This window comes from Bombina bombina, chromosome 7 (assembly GCF_027579735.1).
Source record: "Bombina bombina isolate aBomBom1 chromosome 7, aBomBom1.pri, whole genome shotgun sequence".
NCBI lineage: Eukaryota > Metazoa > Chordata > Amphibia > Anura > Bombinatoridae > Bombina > Bombina bombina.
The window spans coordinates 406,421,052-406,441,241 of NC_069505.1; the positions used below are offsets into that span (position 1 = coordinate 406,421,052).

Here is a 20,190-nt window from a genome sequence, read left to right on the forward strand (position 1 = left end):
AATTTCTTATTGTGAAATCCCCACTTCCTTTTCTATGTTGTTTTCATTATTAAAACGTAGCAGAGAAGGAGAAGTGCACTCTCAATTTGAAAGCATCTACCAGGGTGCTAGTAGATAATTATAGACAGCATGAAGAAAACTTGCACTCACTGGATTTTTTCAAAACAGATTTTACTGTGACCGTGTGACGTTTCAGGGATAATATATCCCCTTCCTCAGACACATGTGTTACAAACTGGAGTGCATTTATAACAAACAAATAATAAACCCCACCCCATAATTAGACAAAAAAAAACGCCAAATCAGCAGTTGTCAAGGTGACCACTGAGTCATAATGACAATAATAATACAGTGATTTACATAAACTGAGAATCAATCTTATTTAGTGTTAGTGACTCGAAAGTTATGAGGGAAGCAAGAGAGCATGGAATACATACAGTGAGGAATATAACAGACCCCAATAAAAATTACCAAAAATAGCACAATGGCGATCAATCATGGAAAAACGAGAAGCCAAATGTTATAACAATTATTATTATTATTATCGGTTATTTGTAGAGCGCCAACAGATTCTGCAGTGCTATAAACAAAGGGGGAGTACAACAAAACAATTATAGGGTAGAGGGCCCTGCCAAGAGTTGCACTGTTGTAGTTAGCTCTTAAGAATGTGATCTACAAACAGCTGGACTTTTAGGCTTACATGCTAAGGGGGTTCAGGGGATTGCAGTGGAGGAGAGGAACTGGTATTAGGAAAGGTTAGTGTAGGTTGTATGCGTCCCTGAACAGTAGAGTCTTTAGGGAGCACTTGAAGCTTTTAAAACTAGAAGAGAGTCTTGTGGAGCAAGGCCGAGAGTTCCACAAGATGGGAGCCAGTCTGGAGAAGTCCTGTAAACGGGAGTGTGATGAGGTGACAAGAGAGGAGGAAAGTAGGAGGTCATGAGTAGAGCAAAGAGGACGGGAGGGAGAGTATCTGGAGACAAGGTCTGAGATGTAGGGGGGAGCAGTGCAGTTGAGGGCTTTGTATGTAAGAGTGAGAGTTTTGTGTTTGATCCTAGAGGCAAGAGGAAGCCAGTGAAGGGATTGGCAGAGAGGCGCAGCAGATGAAGAGCGACGTGTAAGGAAGATGAGTCTGGCAGAGGCATTCATTATGGATTGTAAAGGAGCTAGGCGGCAGGTGGGGAGACCAGAGAGGACAGAGTTGCAGTAATCAAGGCGGGAAAGAATGAGAGAGTGGATTAAAATCTTAGTTGTGTCTTGTGTAAGGAAGTGTCTAATTTTAGAGATGTTTTTAAGGTGGAAGCGACAGACTTTAGCCAGGGACTGAATGTGAGGAGTGAAGGAAAGATCTGAGTCAAATGTGACCCCGAGACATCGGGCATGCGGGGTAGGGGTAATGATGGAGTTGTCGACAGTTATAGAGATATTGGGGGTGGAGATTTTGGAAGAAGGAGGAAAAATGAGGAGCTCAGTTTTGGAGAGATTTAGCTTGAGGTAGTGAGAGGACATCCAGGAAGAGATGTGAGAAAGACAGTAAGTGGCACGAGTTAGAAAGGAAGGAGATAGGACTGGTGCAGAGAAGTAGATTTGGGTGTCATCAGCATACAAATGATATTGGAAACCGTGGGACTTAATTAGGGAACCTAGTGATGACGTATAGATAGAGAAGAGAAGGGGACCGAGGACAGAGCCTTGCGGTACTCCGACAGAAAGTGGTGACGGGGCAGAGGAGGCCCCAGAGAAGGCTACACTGAAGGTACGGTTTGACAGGTAGGAAGAGAGCCATGAAAGGGCTGTGTCACAGATATATATTGTGTTAAGCAAAATAGGGCAACATACCACTTACATATCTTGGGATTCCCTGCAAACAGAATAGCAGCCATCGGAGCGATTCCACTCCGTACATGATACAGGAAGTAACGCTCTGTGGTGCGATACGTCACAGAGTAAGCAACAGCCAATCACCCCGCGGCTATCAAGCTGTCATAAGGGAATCACCAGGATATGTTGGCACTCATTAATGATAACTGACCCTGTCCACTGCTACCAACAGTATACCTGGTTACAACAAAGGAAGAAATATGGATGTTATAGATGCACTGGCTGCACTACCTGCAGTGCGATGACACCCACACCAACAAAAGAGGTATCAGATTAGGCATTTTCTTACCTGTACCACTACATTTGTAGTCTACTTGCTGAACTGCATCTGTGGCAGCTTCTATTTGGGGAAGACTTTTGAAGCAGGAATGCTTTAAAGAAAGGATCCAGCGATCAACCAGTGGCCAGACATTTTCTGGAGAAAGTCCATGGGGTCCACGATCTTTGCTTCACCCTCATTGACCACGTTCCCCCATTGAGATGGGGTGGTGACAGAAAGAAGCTTCTCCTCCAGGTTGAGGCGAAGTGGATATACTGGTTGAATACTCTACAACCCCATGGTTTGAACACCATGTTTGCCTGGCACTGTTTTCTATTAACTATCCTGAAGAGTCCATCTCCTATGCCTCTGGTGTTACACATGAGATTCCAGGGTCACATTTATTTGCAGACTGTCTCTTATGGAGATCTATAAAGGGCCTAAATATTGGGCAGAGAGTCCATAGGTCATTCTGTTAGTTTCTACCCTGGTCCACTATTTATATTTTGGATTATTGGTGGCAATTCCTTCTATATACTTTTTGGCCGGCTTATACACCTTGAATTTAGGTTTCAGGTTCATCTAGTATATAAGAGGTGGCTTTTGATGACAATATAACCCAATTGGTTGGGTACTAATATATTATAGCTTTGGCTAGAATTCGCTATTTTGAGCTTAAAATCTGGAGCTTAAAAGTTGCAGTTGCATCATACATTGTGTTATTGTTAATCTGATACTTAAAGTTAGGGTTTGTCTAGTATATTTACATTGGATGCCACCTAGCCATATTTGACCCTTACTAAATGATAGCCCCTTAGTGTCACATTCGTAATTTCTGTTCCTGCTTAATACTTTGGGACAGAGTGTGATATTAGCCTCCCAAGCGCATTATGCATGTATGCTAGTTGTAATCTACCCGTGTTTTGGCCACAAGTTTATTGGTTTCTATGCCAACCCTGATGCCAGATGGTGATTGGCTGGTATGTGTGCTTTGTGCTTCCAATAGCTTGTGTTCCGCCAATGGTACATAGTCTGACAGTAATATATTAGTAGTAGTGTAGAAATTGTTAAACATTTATTTTTCACTCCATGATAGTATTTCATATACGTTAGCTGCATTTTATTATTGTTTGAGGTGACAGGGATTGTGCTGCTTAGCGATGTAGTGCCGACATATCCTGGTGATTCCCTTATGACAGCCGCGGGGTGATTGGTTGCTGCTTACTCTGTGATGTATCGCACCACAGAGCGGTACTTCCTGTATTGTGTACGGAGTGGAATCGCTCCGATGGCTGCTATTCTGTTTGCAGGGGATCCCAACATATGTAAGTGATATGTTGCCCTATTTTGCTTAACACAACATATATTGTTATGACATTTGGCTTCTCGTTTTTCCATGATTGATCGCCATTGCACTATTTTTGGTCATTTTTATTGGGGTCTGATATATTCCTTGCTGTATGTATTCCATGCTCTCTTACTTCCCTCTTAACTTTCGAGTCACTAACACTGAATAAGATTGATACTCAGACAGTTTCTGTAAATCGCTGTATTATTATTGTCATTATGACTCAGTGGTCACCTTGACAACTGCTGATTTGGCGTTTTTTTTGTCTAATTAGAGGGTGGGGTTTATTATTTGTTTGTTATAAATGCACTCAAGTTTGTAACAAATGTGTCTGAGGAAGGGGATATATTATCCCCGAAACGTCACACGGTCACAGTAAAATCTGTTTTGAAAAAATCCAGCGAGTGCAAGTTTTCTTTATGCGGTCTATAATTATCTACTAGCACCCTGGTAGATGTTTTTAAAGTGAGAGTGCACTTCCCTGCTACGTTTTATATATACACACATATATATATATATATATATATATATATATATATATATACACACATACAAATACAAGCAAGGGAATTTCCAGCCGTGAGTAGATTAAAACTTATAACTTTATTAGTATATTTAAAAGCATATACAAAACAAGGGGAAGTAAAAGGGCATCAGATCAGGTCAGGTCTTACGCGTTTCAGCTCCGTTGAGCCGTACTCATAGACCTCTGATCTGGTGCAGTAATTGCACAACTATATACACTTCATAATGAGGCTAATTAAAAACAGTCTTGCCCAATTTGTTTCTGTCAGTTAACCCCTGAATGTTATTGTTTGTATGATTTCCTCTCTATTGTATTGTATGGGGTGCCAGAAACTTGTTATGTATGTATATGCTTTGTTAATGCAGGCTTCTGGAGTCTGATGTGGATTGAAATATAACAATGATTCGAGGTCAACATAATTATTGATTTTGATTTAAATATTAATGTCTTCTCTAAATTGTTATATACAGGATTGTATTTACATTTATATAAATTTGAATTAATTCCAAAGCTCTGAGTTAAACCCTTAGTTGTCTAGTGATTTATATTTCTATTCCTTCACTTTCTTAACTGGGGTTCTATGCATAGTGGGTTTATTTCCAAAAGTTTATAAGCTCAAACCTGGAATTAAATCCATAGGGTACATTTGTTTTCAGACGGAACATCCAGTATACCTCTTTCTTACTGAGTATATTGTCCAGATCACCCCCCCTTGAATCTAGGGTTATTTTTTCTACTATTTTCCATCTGAGTGATGTTGTGTTCCTATTGTGTACCTCTATAAAATGTTTAGTTATCGGTAGCAGTTTGTCCTCTCTTTGTCTACTCTTTTCTGTGTCTACTGTAATACTGGATAAGTGCTCTCTATATATATACACATATATACATATATATATATATATATATATATATATATATATATATATATATATATATATATATATATATATATATATATATATATATATATATATATATATATATATATATATATATATATATATATATATATATATATATATATATATATATATACACACATACACACATATATATATATAAAAAACGAGGCAGGTGCACTCTCACAAACAGTTCTCCAAGGGCCAGGGTGCTAGAGTAGGTAAAATGTAGCAAGCAGGAAACAGCACTCTCTGGACTTAAGTTTAAACAGATAGTTTATCTGTTTAAACTTAAGTCCAGAGAGTGCTGTTTCCTGCTTGCTTGCTTGATAGATAGATATATATATATATATGCTGGCCTCCCCCTTTAGTTAGAAGCATAATTTTTAACTTATGAATCAGTGAGTGGTACAGCCAGACAGATGAGAGACAGTATATTGTACTGCTTCGCTGGCTAATGTTAATGATTGACAGATCGTGCATGCGCAGTTCTAGACACAGTGGGTATGTGACTAAGTGTTTTACAGGGTATAAAATATTAAAGTTCATTTCTGCAGCACTTGTAGCGACCATTAACGTTTACGCACTGCTATGATAATTATGCAGTGCTATAAAACTGTACCTTTAAACCAGACATTTTACCCAGGTCACAAAATGGAGGTACATGTAAGTCTATGCAGTGTTTGTTGTTAAATGCAATCGGACAAACTCTCTGAGCTGTACATGCGTGTGAACAGCAGAGGGCACTGCAGCCTACAGTAATGTGCAAGACTGGCAGGAAGACGTCCTACACACAGGAGAGGCCTGGTACACATATATACAAACAAACTGCCCTGAAACCATTACTAGACCACGCTCCTGCATTTTTATCTCTCTACTTGCAACCTTACTTCAGAAAAAGATACATTATTTGATGTTAATTCTGGTGAAAAATGGCACAATAAAATACATTCTAGTAGTTTTACACATAAGGGCAGTCACCCACTTGAGATCACTAATTTCCCTCTAGGGTATTCGGGTACAGCACTGCCTGGCAGGACAGATCTGAAAGTTTAAAGGGATATGAAACCCAAAATGTTTCTCTCATGTTTCAGATAGAGCATTAAAATGTTAAACAATTTTCCAGTTTACGTCTTGAATCTAATTTGCTTTGTTCGCTTGGTATCCTTTGTTGAAAAGAATACCTAGGTAGGCTCAGGAGCTGGGAGCTAGCTGCTGATTGGTGGCTGCACATATATGCCTTTTGTCATTGGCTTATAGATGTGTTCAGCTAGCTCCCAATACTGAATTTCTGCTCCTTCAAGAAAGGATACCAAAAGAATAAAGCAAAATTGGTAATAGAAGTAAAATTGGAAGGTTGTTTACATATCTATGCTCTATCTGAATCATGGGGGGGGGGGGTGACAAGGCGCTAGCGACACACTTGCAACATTATCTGATTGGCTCTGCTTCCTGTCCCTCGCAGACACATGGACCAATCAGATAATGAAATAATGTCTGCGGGCAGATACGCTCCAGAGCGCTCTTTTCTAATAAGAGCCTTGGGGGCCACAACCGCCTCTGGGAACCTAACCATGGGCCCCATCCCCCACTATTGAGCTTTTGCATGTTCTCGGACAGAATGCGGATAAAAGCGCGGTGGGGGGATGGGACCAATAGTTAGGTCCCAGAGGCGGTTGCGGCACCCAAAGCTCGGATTAGAACAGAGCGCTCTGGAGCGTATCTGCCCTCGGCTATTTAAGCATTATCTGATTGGTGTGTGAGGGACATGAAGCACAACCAATCTGATAATAATGTTGCAAGTGTGTTGCTAACGCCTAGTAAAAAAATGTGTTTTGTGTCCCTTTAAGAATGCAATAACTTTACTTAAAAGTCTATATAAATAGGTTACTACTCTAGTTATTTCTATTTAAACCTTAGTTTTATTGAACAGTAATTCTCTTAAGCTGCCGCTCTATTTTAGGGTAAATTTAGTAAATCCAGAGACATAAATATTTCATACAGATACGTTTTTCTTGCATCTGTGATTTATTTTATGTCTTGCAAAGGACAGCGTCTTTACAGTAGGGAAAGACAGACACAAATGATTTTGTACCAAACAACATTCTTATGTAATAATCTCTCTCTGTTCAGAAGCTATTTAGTGTTTATAACGTGATAGCGCCTTAAAGGGACATTATAGTGCAAACTCTAATTAGTTACAGCAGGCAACCAGCCAATGAGTATTGGTAAAAAGTACAAAATCAATATCACAGCTTGCTACTCAAGTATTTCTCAGGGAAACAAAGAAGGAAGTTGTTTCGTATTTTTAGTACAATGTCCCTTTAAGCCAGGTAACCAATGAAAATGATCTCTGCTATCTGAGGTTTAGTATGGTGAACACAACAGCACAATTCGGTTTTAATCTATTATACAGTGCAAATGACGATCACATTATCTGATCATGTGTTTTTGTCGGTTTTTGCCCTAACAGGGAATTGGGTCTGGTGGTGACATGTGACATAATGTGTATTTGAGCAGTAAATGTTTATAGATCCAAAGAACATGTATACAACTATTTGCCTAATATTTATTATTATTATTATACAGGTTATATCAACCAAAACTCAAATGCACTGATTTGCAAGTATTGAAAATGACGTAAAACTGCCTTTAGGTTACATGTCTATAAGCTGTATTGTGACATGTAAATATTGTATAAATGACATAAGATATTGTTGTTTACACTTGGTCTCATCCTCTCTCCAAACTGTCCCATTTTACAGATGCAAATATATAAATATTCCAAAATCCAAACCTTTCCCGGTCCCAAACAGTTTGGATTAAGGGTTTTCTACCTGTATACACATCGATACACAAACAGCATTGTCTGGCATTTGATATTATATTGGGATTCTATATTTTTAGATCATTTTGTTAACCTTGATCTAAGGATACTGAGCACACACACACGGGACACGTGCGAGTGCGCACACACACAAGGGGCACATGCAAGTGCACACACACATGTACAGAGCACACATGGGGCACGTGCGAGTGCGCACACACAAGGGACACGTGCGAGTGCGCACACACAAGGGACACGTGCGAGTGCGCACACACATGTACAGAGCACACACGGGGCACGTGCGAGTGCGCACACACACAAGGGGCACATGCAAGTGCACACACACATGTACAGAGCACACATGGGGCACGTGCGAGTGCGCACACACAAGGGGCACGTGCGAGTGCGCACACACAAGGGGCACGTGCGAGTGCGCACACACAAGGGGCACGTGCGAGTGCGCACACACAAGGGACACGTGCGAGTGCGCACACACAAGGGACACGTGCGAGTGCGCACACACATGTACAGAGCACACACGGGGCACGTGCAAGTGCGCACACACATGTACAGAGCACACACAGGGCACGTGCGAGTTCACACACACATTTACAGAGCACACACGGGGCACGTGCGAGTGCGCACACACAAGGGACACGTGCAAGTGCACACACAAGGGGCACGTACGAGTGAACACACACACACATGTACAGAGCACGCACACACACATGTACAGAGTACACACACAAGGGGCACGTACGAGTGTACACATACATGTACAGAGCACACACACAAGGAACACGTGCGAGTGCACACATACATGTACAGAGCACACACACAAGGAACACGTGCGAGTGCACACATACATGTACAGAGCACACACACAAGGAACACGTGCGAGTGCACACATACATGTACAGAGCACACACACAAGGAACACGTGCGAGTGCACACATACATGTACAGAGCACACACACAGACAAGGGGCACGTGCGAGCACACACACACATGTACAGAGCACGTGCGAGTGCGCACATACATGTACAGAGCACGCACACACACACACAAGGGACAGGTGCAAGTGCACACATACATGTACAGAGCACACACAAGGGGCACGTGCGAGTGCGCACACACAAGGAGCACGTGCGAGTGCGCACACACAAGGAGCACGTGCGAGTGCGCACACACAAGGAGCACGTGCAAGTGCGCACACACAAGGAGCACGTGCAAGTGCGCACACACATGTACAGAGCACACACAGGGCACGTGCGAGTTCACACACACATTTACAGAGCACACACGGGGCACGTGCGAGTGCGCACACACAAGGGACACGTGCAAGTGCACACACAAGGGGCACGTACGAGTGAACACACACACACACATGTACAGAGCACGCACACACACATGTACAGAGTACACACACAAGGGGCACGTACGAGTGTACACATACATGTACAGAGCACACACACAAGGAACACGTGCGAGTGCACACATACATGTACAGAGCACACACACAAGGAACACGTGCGAGTGCACACATACATGTACAGAGCACACACACAGACAAGGGGCACGTGCGAGCACACACACACATGTACAGAGCACACACACACACACAAGGGGCACGTGCGAGTGCGCACATACATGTACAGAGCACACACACACACAAGGGACAGGTGCAAGTGCACACATACATGTACAGAGCACACACAAGGGGCACGTGCGAGTGCGCACACACAAGGAGCACGTGCAAGTGCGCACACACAAGGAGCACGTGCAAGTGCGCACACACAAGGAGCACGTGCGAGTGCGGACACACACAAGGAGCACGTGCGAGTGCACACCCAACGGGCACGTGCGAGTGCACACACATGTACAGAGCACACACACACACTCTGGGCACGTGCGAGTGCACACACACACATGTACGGAGCACACACACTTATGAATAACAAGAAAAACAAGGTTCCTTCCTAATCATTTTGGTTCTGTAGAGCAAATCCCTAATTACTATGTGAGTGCACCAGAGGATGCAGGAGACGCTGTCGCTTATATTCAGAAACAAAGAATACTCTGAGTAAAAAACAGAATCCCAACACAACTTCATTACAATTCTAATCAGTGCAGATGGCTCCAACCTACCATACAGTCTCCATAAACCAGGGATAGAGCGTCTTGTAGTCATTCTTAAAGTCAATCCAACGGCCTAGTCTGGTCACACTGCACTGTTACAAGAAAACATAAAAGTCATTAGTGTCACCCCAGGGACAAAATAAGCAGGTGTCTGGACAATACATGGGTATTCATAATCCTGTAGGAACCAGGGGGGTGTTACTCGTCTATAGAAATGTTAAGCCTGCTTAAAGGGACACTCAAGTCAAAATAAACTTTTATGATTCAGATAGAGCAGCAGTTAAGACACTTTCCAATTTACTTCCATTATCAAATTTTGCACATATTTTTAAATTCACACTTTCTGGGGAACAAGATCCTACTAAGCATGTGCACAAGCTCACAGAGTATAAGTATACTAGTCTGTGATTGGCTGACGTCTGTCACATGATACATGGGGATGGAAAATGGGAGGGAGAAAAAACTGTCAGAAAAAAAATCTGTTGCTTATTTGAAATCCAGAGTGTTATTGCATTGTCTCTTTATTATGCACTTGTTAATTATGCAATTCTTCTGAATTGAGTGGTCCTTTAAACCTCCAGGAGCTGAGCTGCTGCAGCGATCATCTGATCTGTCTGTATCGCTTTTCGGAACACAACGCCCAGCACAATAAAGCAGTTTGCAATAGGTGCATAGTCATTACAAACTCCTCTAGCAACACACCGCAGATTATCATTAGATGATTATGTCCCTTTAAGAGGATTTAAAGATAATTTACAAGTTTTTCATATTAATTAATAACCAAGCATATCATTAGAGGACCACTAAATACAGTCAAAACACATCATAAACAAGTACATAACAAGAGGACAATGCAACAGCACTTACTATTATTATTAAATTAGAAATTTGCTTGTAGATTTTTTTTGTGACAAATTTCAAACTTTACATTTTCTGGCCACCTGTATCATGTAACAAAAAGATAAAATGGTGATCGGTCTCTTCAGAAAACAATCTTTATTGTACATCCTTTAAACAAAATAGGCACAGAGGATCAATGGGGTGCTGCGTGTCACAGGCTTACGCGTTTCGGCCGAAGCCGTAGTCATAGCCTGGTTTCTCTGGCACACACTACCTATTTAAACACATATATTGCCAATAATTGGCTAAAAGTTACTTACAAAGAACTCCCACATTTATGCAAATTAGTACATAGTGCATCTATATAGTATAGTATTGCAGTGCAATAAAACATCTTTCTCCTGAACAAAGCTGATCTAAGTCAGTATTAAACTCTTCTGGCTTTGCAGTTAGGAACATATATGTATATATTTTGTAAATGCAAATGAAACAGTTAAATTAATTAAATCAAATAGCGAAGGATGAAAACCCGGATTAAACCGGATGAAATATGTACGTTATAAAATGATCTGGGATACAACAGCAGAACACAGTTAATAGTACAATGAGAAAAGCAATATATACATGAAATGTTATAAAGTGTGGTAAATCTATCTATACACAGTTACAATGTTATTATATAGCTATTGGATTACAACCGTTTATAGGGAATAAAACATTCCAGCATGCATAATTTAGACTATGGGGCATATTTATCAATGTGCGAACGGACATGATGCGAAGTAGCGTATCATGTCCGCCACAGCATACGCTGTCGGCATTTATCATTGCACCAGCAGTTCTTGTCTCTCTTATATCTTTGGGACATTGCTATAAAGGGTGCAGCTGCACAGATTATATATCTGAACTGTACTTGCTACAGACTTAGTCTAAATTATGCATGCTGGAATGTTTTATTCCCTAGACACGGTTGTAATCCAATAGCAATATAATAACATTGTAACTGTGTATAGATAGATTTACCACACTTTATAACATTTCATGTATATATTGCTTTTCTCATTGTACTATTAACTGTGTTCTGCTGTTGTATCCCAGATCATTTTATAACGTACATATTTCATCCGGTTTAATCCGGGTTTTCATCCTTCGCTATTTGATTTAATTAATTTAACTGTTTCATTTGCATTTACAAAATATATACATATATGTTCCTAACTGCAAAGCCAGAAGAGTTTAATACTGACTTAGATCAGCTTTGTTCAGGAGAAAGATGTTTTATTGCACTGCAATACTATACTATATAGATGCACTATGTACTAATTTGCATAAATGTGGGAGTTCTTTGTAAGTAACTTTTAGCCAATGATTGGCAATATATGTGTTTAAATAGGTAGTGTGTGCCAGAAAAACCAGGCTATGACTACGGCTTCAGCCGAAATTTATAAGCCTGTCCGACACGCAGTCCCCCATCCTCCATGCCTTCCTTGTTTTAAGGATGTACAATAAATATTGTTGTTTTATGAAGCGACCGATGAACGTTTATCGTTTTGCTCTTTGATTATTGCCTGGAATCGGCATCTTCGTTCCTGAGACAGCCAGCTTGCTTTATCTCTATTGGCCCAGTGGCTCACATGCGATTTCCCTCCTGCATCACTGGACGTTGTGACATATCGGCAGCATGGTACTGGATGTGGTTAGCGGTGGCCGGAGTACTCTATACGGACGCCAGGATTGCGGTTTTGTGAGTGTTCCAGTTTAACTGTAAGTCTGCATACCTCGAAGGGGAGGTAATTGGTCACATTCAAGACTATGTTAATGCTTCAGAGCAAATTCAACAGATGCAAGCCGTACTCTACATAGTGGAGCCTTACATATTTACATATATGCGTTAAAATTGACTGTGTTTTAAGAGCATCAGGGTTACCCTTGTTCTCTTCACCTGTATCATGTGACAGCCAACAGTATATGTGTGTGTATACACATATACACACACAAACAAACAAACACACTAGTGTTCTCCCCAGGACTATTTTAGTGTGTGTACTACCCGGCTGATTTTACCGACCACACAGCTAAAATTTTTGCCAATATTAAGTTCAAATTACCCAATATTAAAAATGTTAAATTTTTATTGCACAAATTATCAATAAATATATTTATGTTTAATTATGCAATGAATTTGTGCTTTGGAAAGTAGACAATGATATAATAATATTACACTGCCCCCACCCCCAGCTACATTTAATTTTCTGTGGGGGAAAAAATAAAAATTATATATTTATATATATATATATATATATATATATATATATATATATATATATATATATATATATATATATATATATATATATATATATATATATATATATATATATATATATATATATATATATATATATATATATATATATATATATATATACACACAGGTGGCCCTTGGTTTACAACGGTTCAATTTGCACCGTTTCAGAATAACAACCTTTTTTTTTCAGTCATGTGACTGCTATTAAAAAGCATTGAGAAGTAGTGCATTGATTAAAATAGCCAGTAGGTGGAGCTGTCCGCTTGTGTTGCAGCAAAGATATGCAAGCTAAGCAAGCTGAAATTAATCATTTTAACCAGGCCTGAGCTATCGAGCAGATTTCAAAGGAACAAGATCTTCCAGTCTATAAATCAGTCCAGATTGTAAAGCAAAGAAAGAACTGTTTGCAGAAAAATGCAAGTAAGATATGTGCTGTGTGATTATTTTATTAGGTTTATAATGCTGTTTAGCAAATGTTTTTGTTTATTTAACTTAGTTTAATTATATATTCTGTGTTGTGTGATTATTTTATTAGGTTTATAATGCTGTTTAGCATTTAGAGTCTTCATTTCAAAGCTTTAAAAATAATTCATTAGGTCTTACTTATGACAATTTTGAGAGGGGCCTGGAACCTATGTCCCTCACTTCCCATTGACTTACATTATAAACTGGTTTTCAAATTACAACGGTTTCGATTTACAACCATTCCTTCTGGAACCTAACCCCGGCGTAAACTGAGAGCTACCTGTATATCATATCATTGGAGAAAACTCATTCTTTTGCAAAACAAATGCTAAATGTGCCTTCCGGCAGCAGCATTCAGCTCTTTTTGGAGCCAGATATATCAGTGTGAAAGCACAACCCCGAAAAAGATCTGTGCAAATCCATAATTTTGTGTGTTTTGCTTTCACACTGATATATCCGACTCTGAAAATAGCTGAATGCTGCTGCCTGAAGGCACGTTTAGCATTTGTTTTGCAAAAGAATGTGAAATATGAGTTTTCTCCCATGGCTAATATATATTTATTGCATATAACAAGACCGTGCGCATTTTGATACTGGAAGTAAATGGGAAAGTCTCTGAAAATTGCAGCTCTTTCAGAATCATGAAAGTTTAATTTTGACTTTAGTGTCCCTTAAACTATAATCAAAAACGTATTAGAAAAAAGCTTTTAAATCCCCAACCCCTTTAGCACTGCTAGGTACAATACACAGCAGACCATTCTTGCAACAAAGGGTTAACAAGCTAATGTTTCCTCTGTCTCTACTTTACTGATAGGATTTAATTACTAATAAATTCACAGACAGACGTACCTCCCATTCGTGCGAGTATCTCATCACAATCCCACGGCACTGCTTGTTGTACTCCGCTATTCCCATGCGAGCAACATCCTCCGGCCCCTTTATTCCCAATGTCTTGTCTATCTCGTATTCCTGTGGAAGGCAGCAAAGTAAAACATAATATACAACGCATTGTGCACAGCTGTAACCCGCACACACTAATCCCAGACCTATTTTATAGGGGCCATTTGTTGAAAGGACAGAAAAGGTCAAAAGTGAAATATGCAAAGGTGAATTTCAATTTGTAATAGAAGCATTTTTGCAATATACTTCCATTAGCAAAAATGATTCTAGTAAAAGTTATGACTGTTTTTCAGTGGGATACGCACATATGCTGTTATTCCTTTAAATGCTAAATTAAAGGGATAGTAAAGCCCAACATTTTCTTTTATGATTCAGATAGAACATACAATTTTAAACAACTTTCCAATTTAATTCTATTATCATATTTTCTTCATTCTCTTGTTATCCATTGCTGAAGGGACAGCATTGCACTACTGACAGGAAGCTGAAAATATCTGTTTAGCCAATCACAAGAGACAAATGTGTGCAGGCACCAATTAGCAGCAGCTCCCACTAGTGTATGATATGTGCGTATTCATTTTTTAACAAGGGTTACTAAGAGAACGAAGCACATTTGAAAATAGAAATGAATTTAAAAGTGTCTTAAAATGACACGCTCTATCTGAATCATGCAAGTTTAATTGTGACTTTCCTATCCCTTTAACCAACACATTTGTTCTTCCACTAAAAACTTGAGGTAAGTACATGGAAAAGTTTGAAAGAAAAAGAAACCTATCAAATAGGAGAGGTTAAAACCACCTTAAACAGACATATATGTAATTTTATTGGGAAGTAGATTAAATATCAGTGAGGAATTAATAGGTTAATAGTTATATAAGAACTTACCACAGGTAGTCCGTGACAATCCCAGCCAAACCGTCTCTCTACATAAAAACCACTCTGGTGGGCAAACCTGGTAACAATATCCTTTATGGTGCCAGCCAAGATGTGTCCATAGTGGGGGAGCCCTGTCGCAAATGGCGGCCCATCATAGAAGGTGTATCTGTAGCAGAGGAGATACAAATAATGGTAAAGCCGGAGACCCCATCACTCAGTGCACAGAGAATAATGACAGTGACGCTGACATTTTTCATTACTAGATCTAATACCAGAAATGGGAACATTCTGATACAAAATTATATGTTCCAATTCATTAGCCAGTAATACAAAAACATCAGTCTTTTTCTATGCGTTTAACCCCACTTTAGGGGGTTAAACCTTCATTATCACAGCATTCAGAATTTCCCTTTAACTTGGCCTTTAAACATTAAAAATAGTCAATTGTGCACTTAAAGGGACAGTCAAGTCCAAAATAAGCTTTCATGATTCAGATAAAGAATGTCATTTTAACCCCTCAAGGACCGGGCATTTCAGACAAAATCTTCCCCAAAAGACCAGAGCAATTTTAGCATTTTTGCCATCATTACATTTAAACAGAAATAGAGCCTTTTTTATATTTACCTACCAAAACTATATTATTATTTTTAGTAGACAATCCAAAGTATTGATCTAGGCCCATTTTGGTATATTTTACACTACCATTTCACCGCTAAATGCGATCAAATTTTTTAAAAAAATGCTTTCCTGGGATCCCCTTTGTTCAGAAATAGCAAACATATTAGAAGGCTGCTAAATGCAGCTGCGCACCACACTTGTATTATGCCCAGCAGCGAAGGGGTTAATTAGGTAGCTTGTAGGGTTAATTTTAGCTTTAGTGTAGAGATCAGCCTCCCACCTGACACATCCCACCCCCTGATCCCTCCCTGACCCCTCTCAAACAGCCCCCCCCCACAGGTCACCTCCATCTTAAGTACTGGCAGAAAGTCTGCCAGTATAAAAAGATTTTGTTTTTTTTGTTTGTTTGTTTTTTTAAATTAAATATTTTCTGCAGGGTAGTATCCCCCCTTACCTCCCAACCTCCCTGATCCCCCCCAAAAAGCTCTCTAACCCTCCCCCCTCTACCTATTTGCCGCCATATTGTGTACTGGCAGCTGTCACCCATTTTTTTTCTGTAGTGTAGCTGCCCCCCCTCAATAACCTACCCCCCTCCCAGATCACTTCCCCCCCCAACGGATTCCACAGAAGATACCCTTTATTGCCTCTCCTCCCTCCTTCCCCCTCACTGACTCAGCACCGGCACTTTCCTTGAACGTCTGTAGCGTGGCAGATCGGTCCCGCCCTCCTTCCACCCCTACAGCGATGGGTCGCCCACCCGCACCACAGAGTGGCCCTCTCTGCATCGGTATCTCTGCAAATCTATTTCTGCAGTGCCCCACTTGTGAGGCATGCAGAAATATCGCATTCTCGCTATTTTGAGCGAGATCGCGGCAGAGAGAAGCTCAGGACTGCAGTGACGTACAGGGTGCGCTGCTGGTCGTTAAGGGGTTAAACAACGTTCCAATTTACTTTTATCATCGATTTTGCTTTATTCTCTTGGTATTCTTAGTTGAAAAAGCTACACCTAAGTAGACTCATATGCTCATTTCTTAGACCTTGAAGGCCGCCTCTAATCTGAATGCATTTTGACAGTTTTTGACCACTAGAGAGCGTTAGTTCATGTGTGTCATAGAAAACATAGAGCTCACGCACATGAAAGTACTTAAAAGTCAGAACTGATTGGCTAAAATGCAAGTCTGTCAAAAGAGCTGAAATAAGGGGGCAGTTTGCAGAGGCTTAGATACAAGCTAATTACAAAGGTAAAAAGTGTATTAATATAACAGTATTGGTTATGCAAAACTGGGGACTGGGTGAAAAAGGGATTATCTATCTTTTTAAACAATAAAAACAAATGTACAGAGCTGCATTTAATTAACAACAACCTAGTGTGAAGGCTTTCCAAACAGATCAACACATTGTTTATCAATGACCAAAAATCACCTACAATTTGCTCTTTCTGAAAGGTGATAAAGGCAAGTAATGGGCGGAGTTATGCTATTAAAAAAATATTGCAGCAAACCAGATGTTGATTTTAGTCTTGGCAGATATATTATTCTATAGCAAGACAACAGCAATGTCTGGTCATTACAAAGTATTTACTGACCCTTTAAACATTTGATACTACAGTCACAAATGTTTAAGTCCCTTTAAGAGCACAGTAGTGTAACTTGTGAGATACAGACTACGCCCTGTAACCTGTAAAGCGATGTTAGGAGAATTGTTTGGCGCTCTCAGACGGTGTGTTGCATTCCACTGCATTCTCATCAGATGAGTCACAGAATCCGGTAACATTATGTAGAACATGAAAATGCTGAAGAGCAGCTACACTGGTGACACAACCAGTTGTTGCCGTTTGTAATAATGTCAAAATTCTAAATATGCAAATGTTCCCTCACGAGTACCGATGACCAGTGGATAACGTGTATTTCCCAAAGAGAGATTACATTCTAACTCAATATATAAATAATCATTTGTTCAGTTTAAATAAATAAATGAAATAAACACAAGTGCATTCACCTTTGCGGTAGATATGCTCTGTGCCCCAGTACTAAGATGGCTAGATGTGGCGCATGCGCAGAGCCGGTATCACATGGGCTATACCTCAATTTGAGTCATCACCAAAGTGATACACACAACTGCACACTCTCTCAACAGGTACAGTGTTGTCATGCAGGAGTACAGAGTATATCTGCATATGCTCCCCCTGCACCCGTGCAAGATAAAGCAATCACTGAAACATTCATAACTTTTACTGCTATGTCCATTTAAACTTAACCAAATTAACCAAAAATGTGTAATAAAAAAAACAACAATAAAACTCTACCTCTAAAAAACAAATAGTGCCTTCTCCACTACCACCATACAGACATACTGCACAATTCATCCCCACTGACCCTGCTAATGAGATAAAACACCAGAATCGTATTAAGGGGTGTGTCCCTGGACTGGTAAACAGTGTAAATTTTCCTAATAGGATGCATTCATAAGGTTTGTTTTTTAAAGGGATATGAAACAAAACTTTTCTTTCGTGATTTAGAATATCGCAAAGTCTCTATAGTCACTCACTCGTGAGTCTCATACCACCATTTACATTAAGGGCAAATTTACTGTTACATTTGAAGTAAAGCCAACATATAAGGGCATTTTTCGGCGGGAAAAGGTTTTTTTCAGTGATTGGCAGACAATGGCTATTTAAGCATCAATAATACTAGCAGTTGACATCTTGAAAAAGGCCCACGCCATGGCCGAAACGCGTCGATAGAAGTCACTGCTTGAGTCTTTTACATAGGGTAAGCCTGGTTTTAGTAAGTCTTTATCCACATTTGTTACATTATTCCACTATGTGATCTTTTTTCTACAGGTTCAGACACCATTGAACACTTTTGGATTATCTATATATATTTTGGAATTACCTTTTTTATTTCTATTTCCATTTATTTTTCTACATTTTTTGCTTTTTTTCTTCAAACACTATCTTCAAGAACTCCGGTCTGAATTTCCTGGTCACTACTCACTTGGAACTTTTACACATATTGGACACCATTACAAAGGATAATCACTAACTTTATTTTCACTTCTTATACTGGCCATATCTAATCAGATACGTTGAGAACACTGCTATTTCACTTTGTTAATTTTGTCTACCATAGGGTTCCCTATTATTGACTATTTTTATCCTAATAAATGTAGATTTTTAGTACACAATTGTATTTTAGAATTTAAAGAGTGTTAAGCTGAATAGAGTGATACTTTAGCCTTTTTGGCGCTCCCTCTGTCTGTACTATTTATTAGGGGTCTCATTTTGTGTAGGCGTTGTGTGTACAAATACTCCTTCTGTTAGATAGAACGTTTAAAACCGCTTTAAAACTTTCTTCTATTATGAAGTTTTCTTCATTCTCTTGGTATCTTGTTAAAAAGCAGGGAGAGAAGCTCAGGAGCGTGCACGTGTCTGGAGCACTAAATGACAGCAGTTTTGCAAGTATGCTATCCATGTGCAAGAGCACTAGATGGCAGCACTATTTACTGCCATTTAGTGCTCCAGATGCTACCTAGGTATCTCTTCAACACAGAATATTATGGGAACTAAGCACATTTGATAGAAGTAAATTTGAAACTTTTTTTTTTTTATTTTGTTCCGTCTGAATCAGAAACGAATATTTTGGGGTTTTGATGTCCCTTTAATGCAAAGGGGGAAAAAGTGTTTAATTCACTAATATGATCATTTTTTTAAAGCATGAGCAGACGTGTAGAGATAAATAAGTATCTTGTGAACTTGTTAACTTGCTTGTTGTACACACACATTTATCTTGTTATTTTTAACCTGCCTGATAAGTACAGATACAGACGTGCAGGAATATAGGGAACAGGGCCAAGCGGGAGGACTACAGAGGGGCAGTTAGGGAAATCAGAGGAACGTTTGTGAACTGGAGTAATCCCCTAGATTAAAAGGACAGTGTAATGCAATAACACTAATTCACTAGAGCATTTTATAACTACACATATGCTTGTAGCTGTGCATTTAAAGGGACATTGTAAACTAGATTTTTCCTTACATAAATGTTTTGTAGATCTATTTATATAGCCCATCAGGGGGTATACGTGCGTTTACAGACTACTGCTGGCTCCGGTATGCGTTATCTGTCAAAGTCACCAGCTGACTAATTCTCAGCTATACATGGCTGTTTCATTAGGAAATATCGAAAGTGGCTGCGCTGTGTCACCCCCAGGGGATCAAATCTGCTCTCGTCCTTTGAGTAACCGGACTTCTTTCACCTCCAAAATAAAAAGCTCACAGTGGTGTAGCAAGTTTCAAACAATATGGTAGG

The 20,190-nt window shown here is 39.7% G+C and overlaps 1 protein-coding gene across 1 annotated transcript in view; it reads right to left on the reverse strand.

Moving 5' to 3' along the window:
- Positions 1 to 20,190, reverse strand: part of IARS1 (isoleucyl-tRNA synthetase 1) — a 299,311-nt gene that overhangs the window by 258,713 nt on the left and 20,408 nt on the right. Inside the window, exons 3-5 of the mRNA XM_053721177.1 lie at positions 15,275 to 15,431; positions 14,339 to 14,458; positions 9,886 to 9,968 (exon numbers count right to left, since the gene is read on the reverse strand). Coding sequence (XP_053577152.1) covers positions 9,886 to 9,968; positions 14,339 to 14,458; positions 15,275 to 15,431 — 360 coding nt within the window. The remainder of the gene's footprint in view (positions 1 to 9,885; positions 9,969 to 14,338; positions 14,459 to 15,274; positions 15,432 to 20,190) is intronic.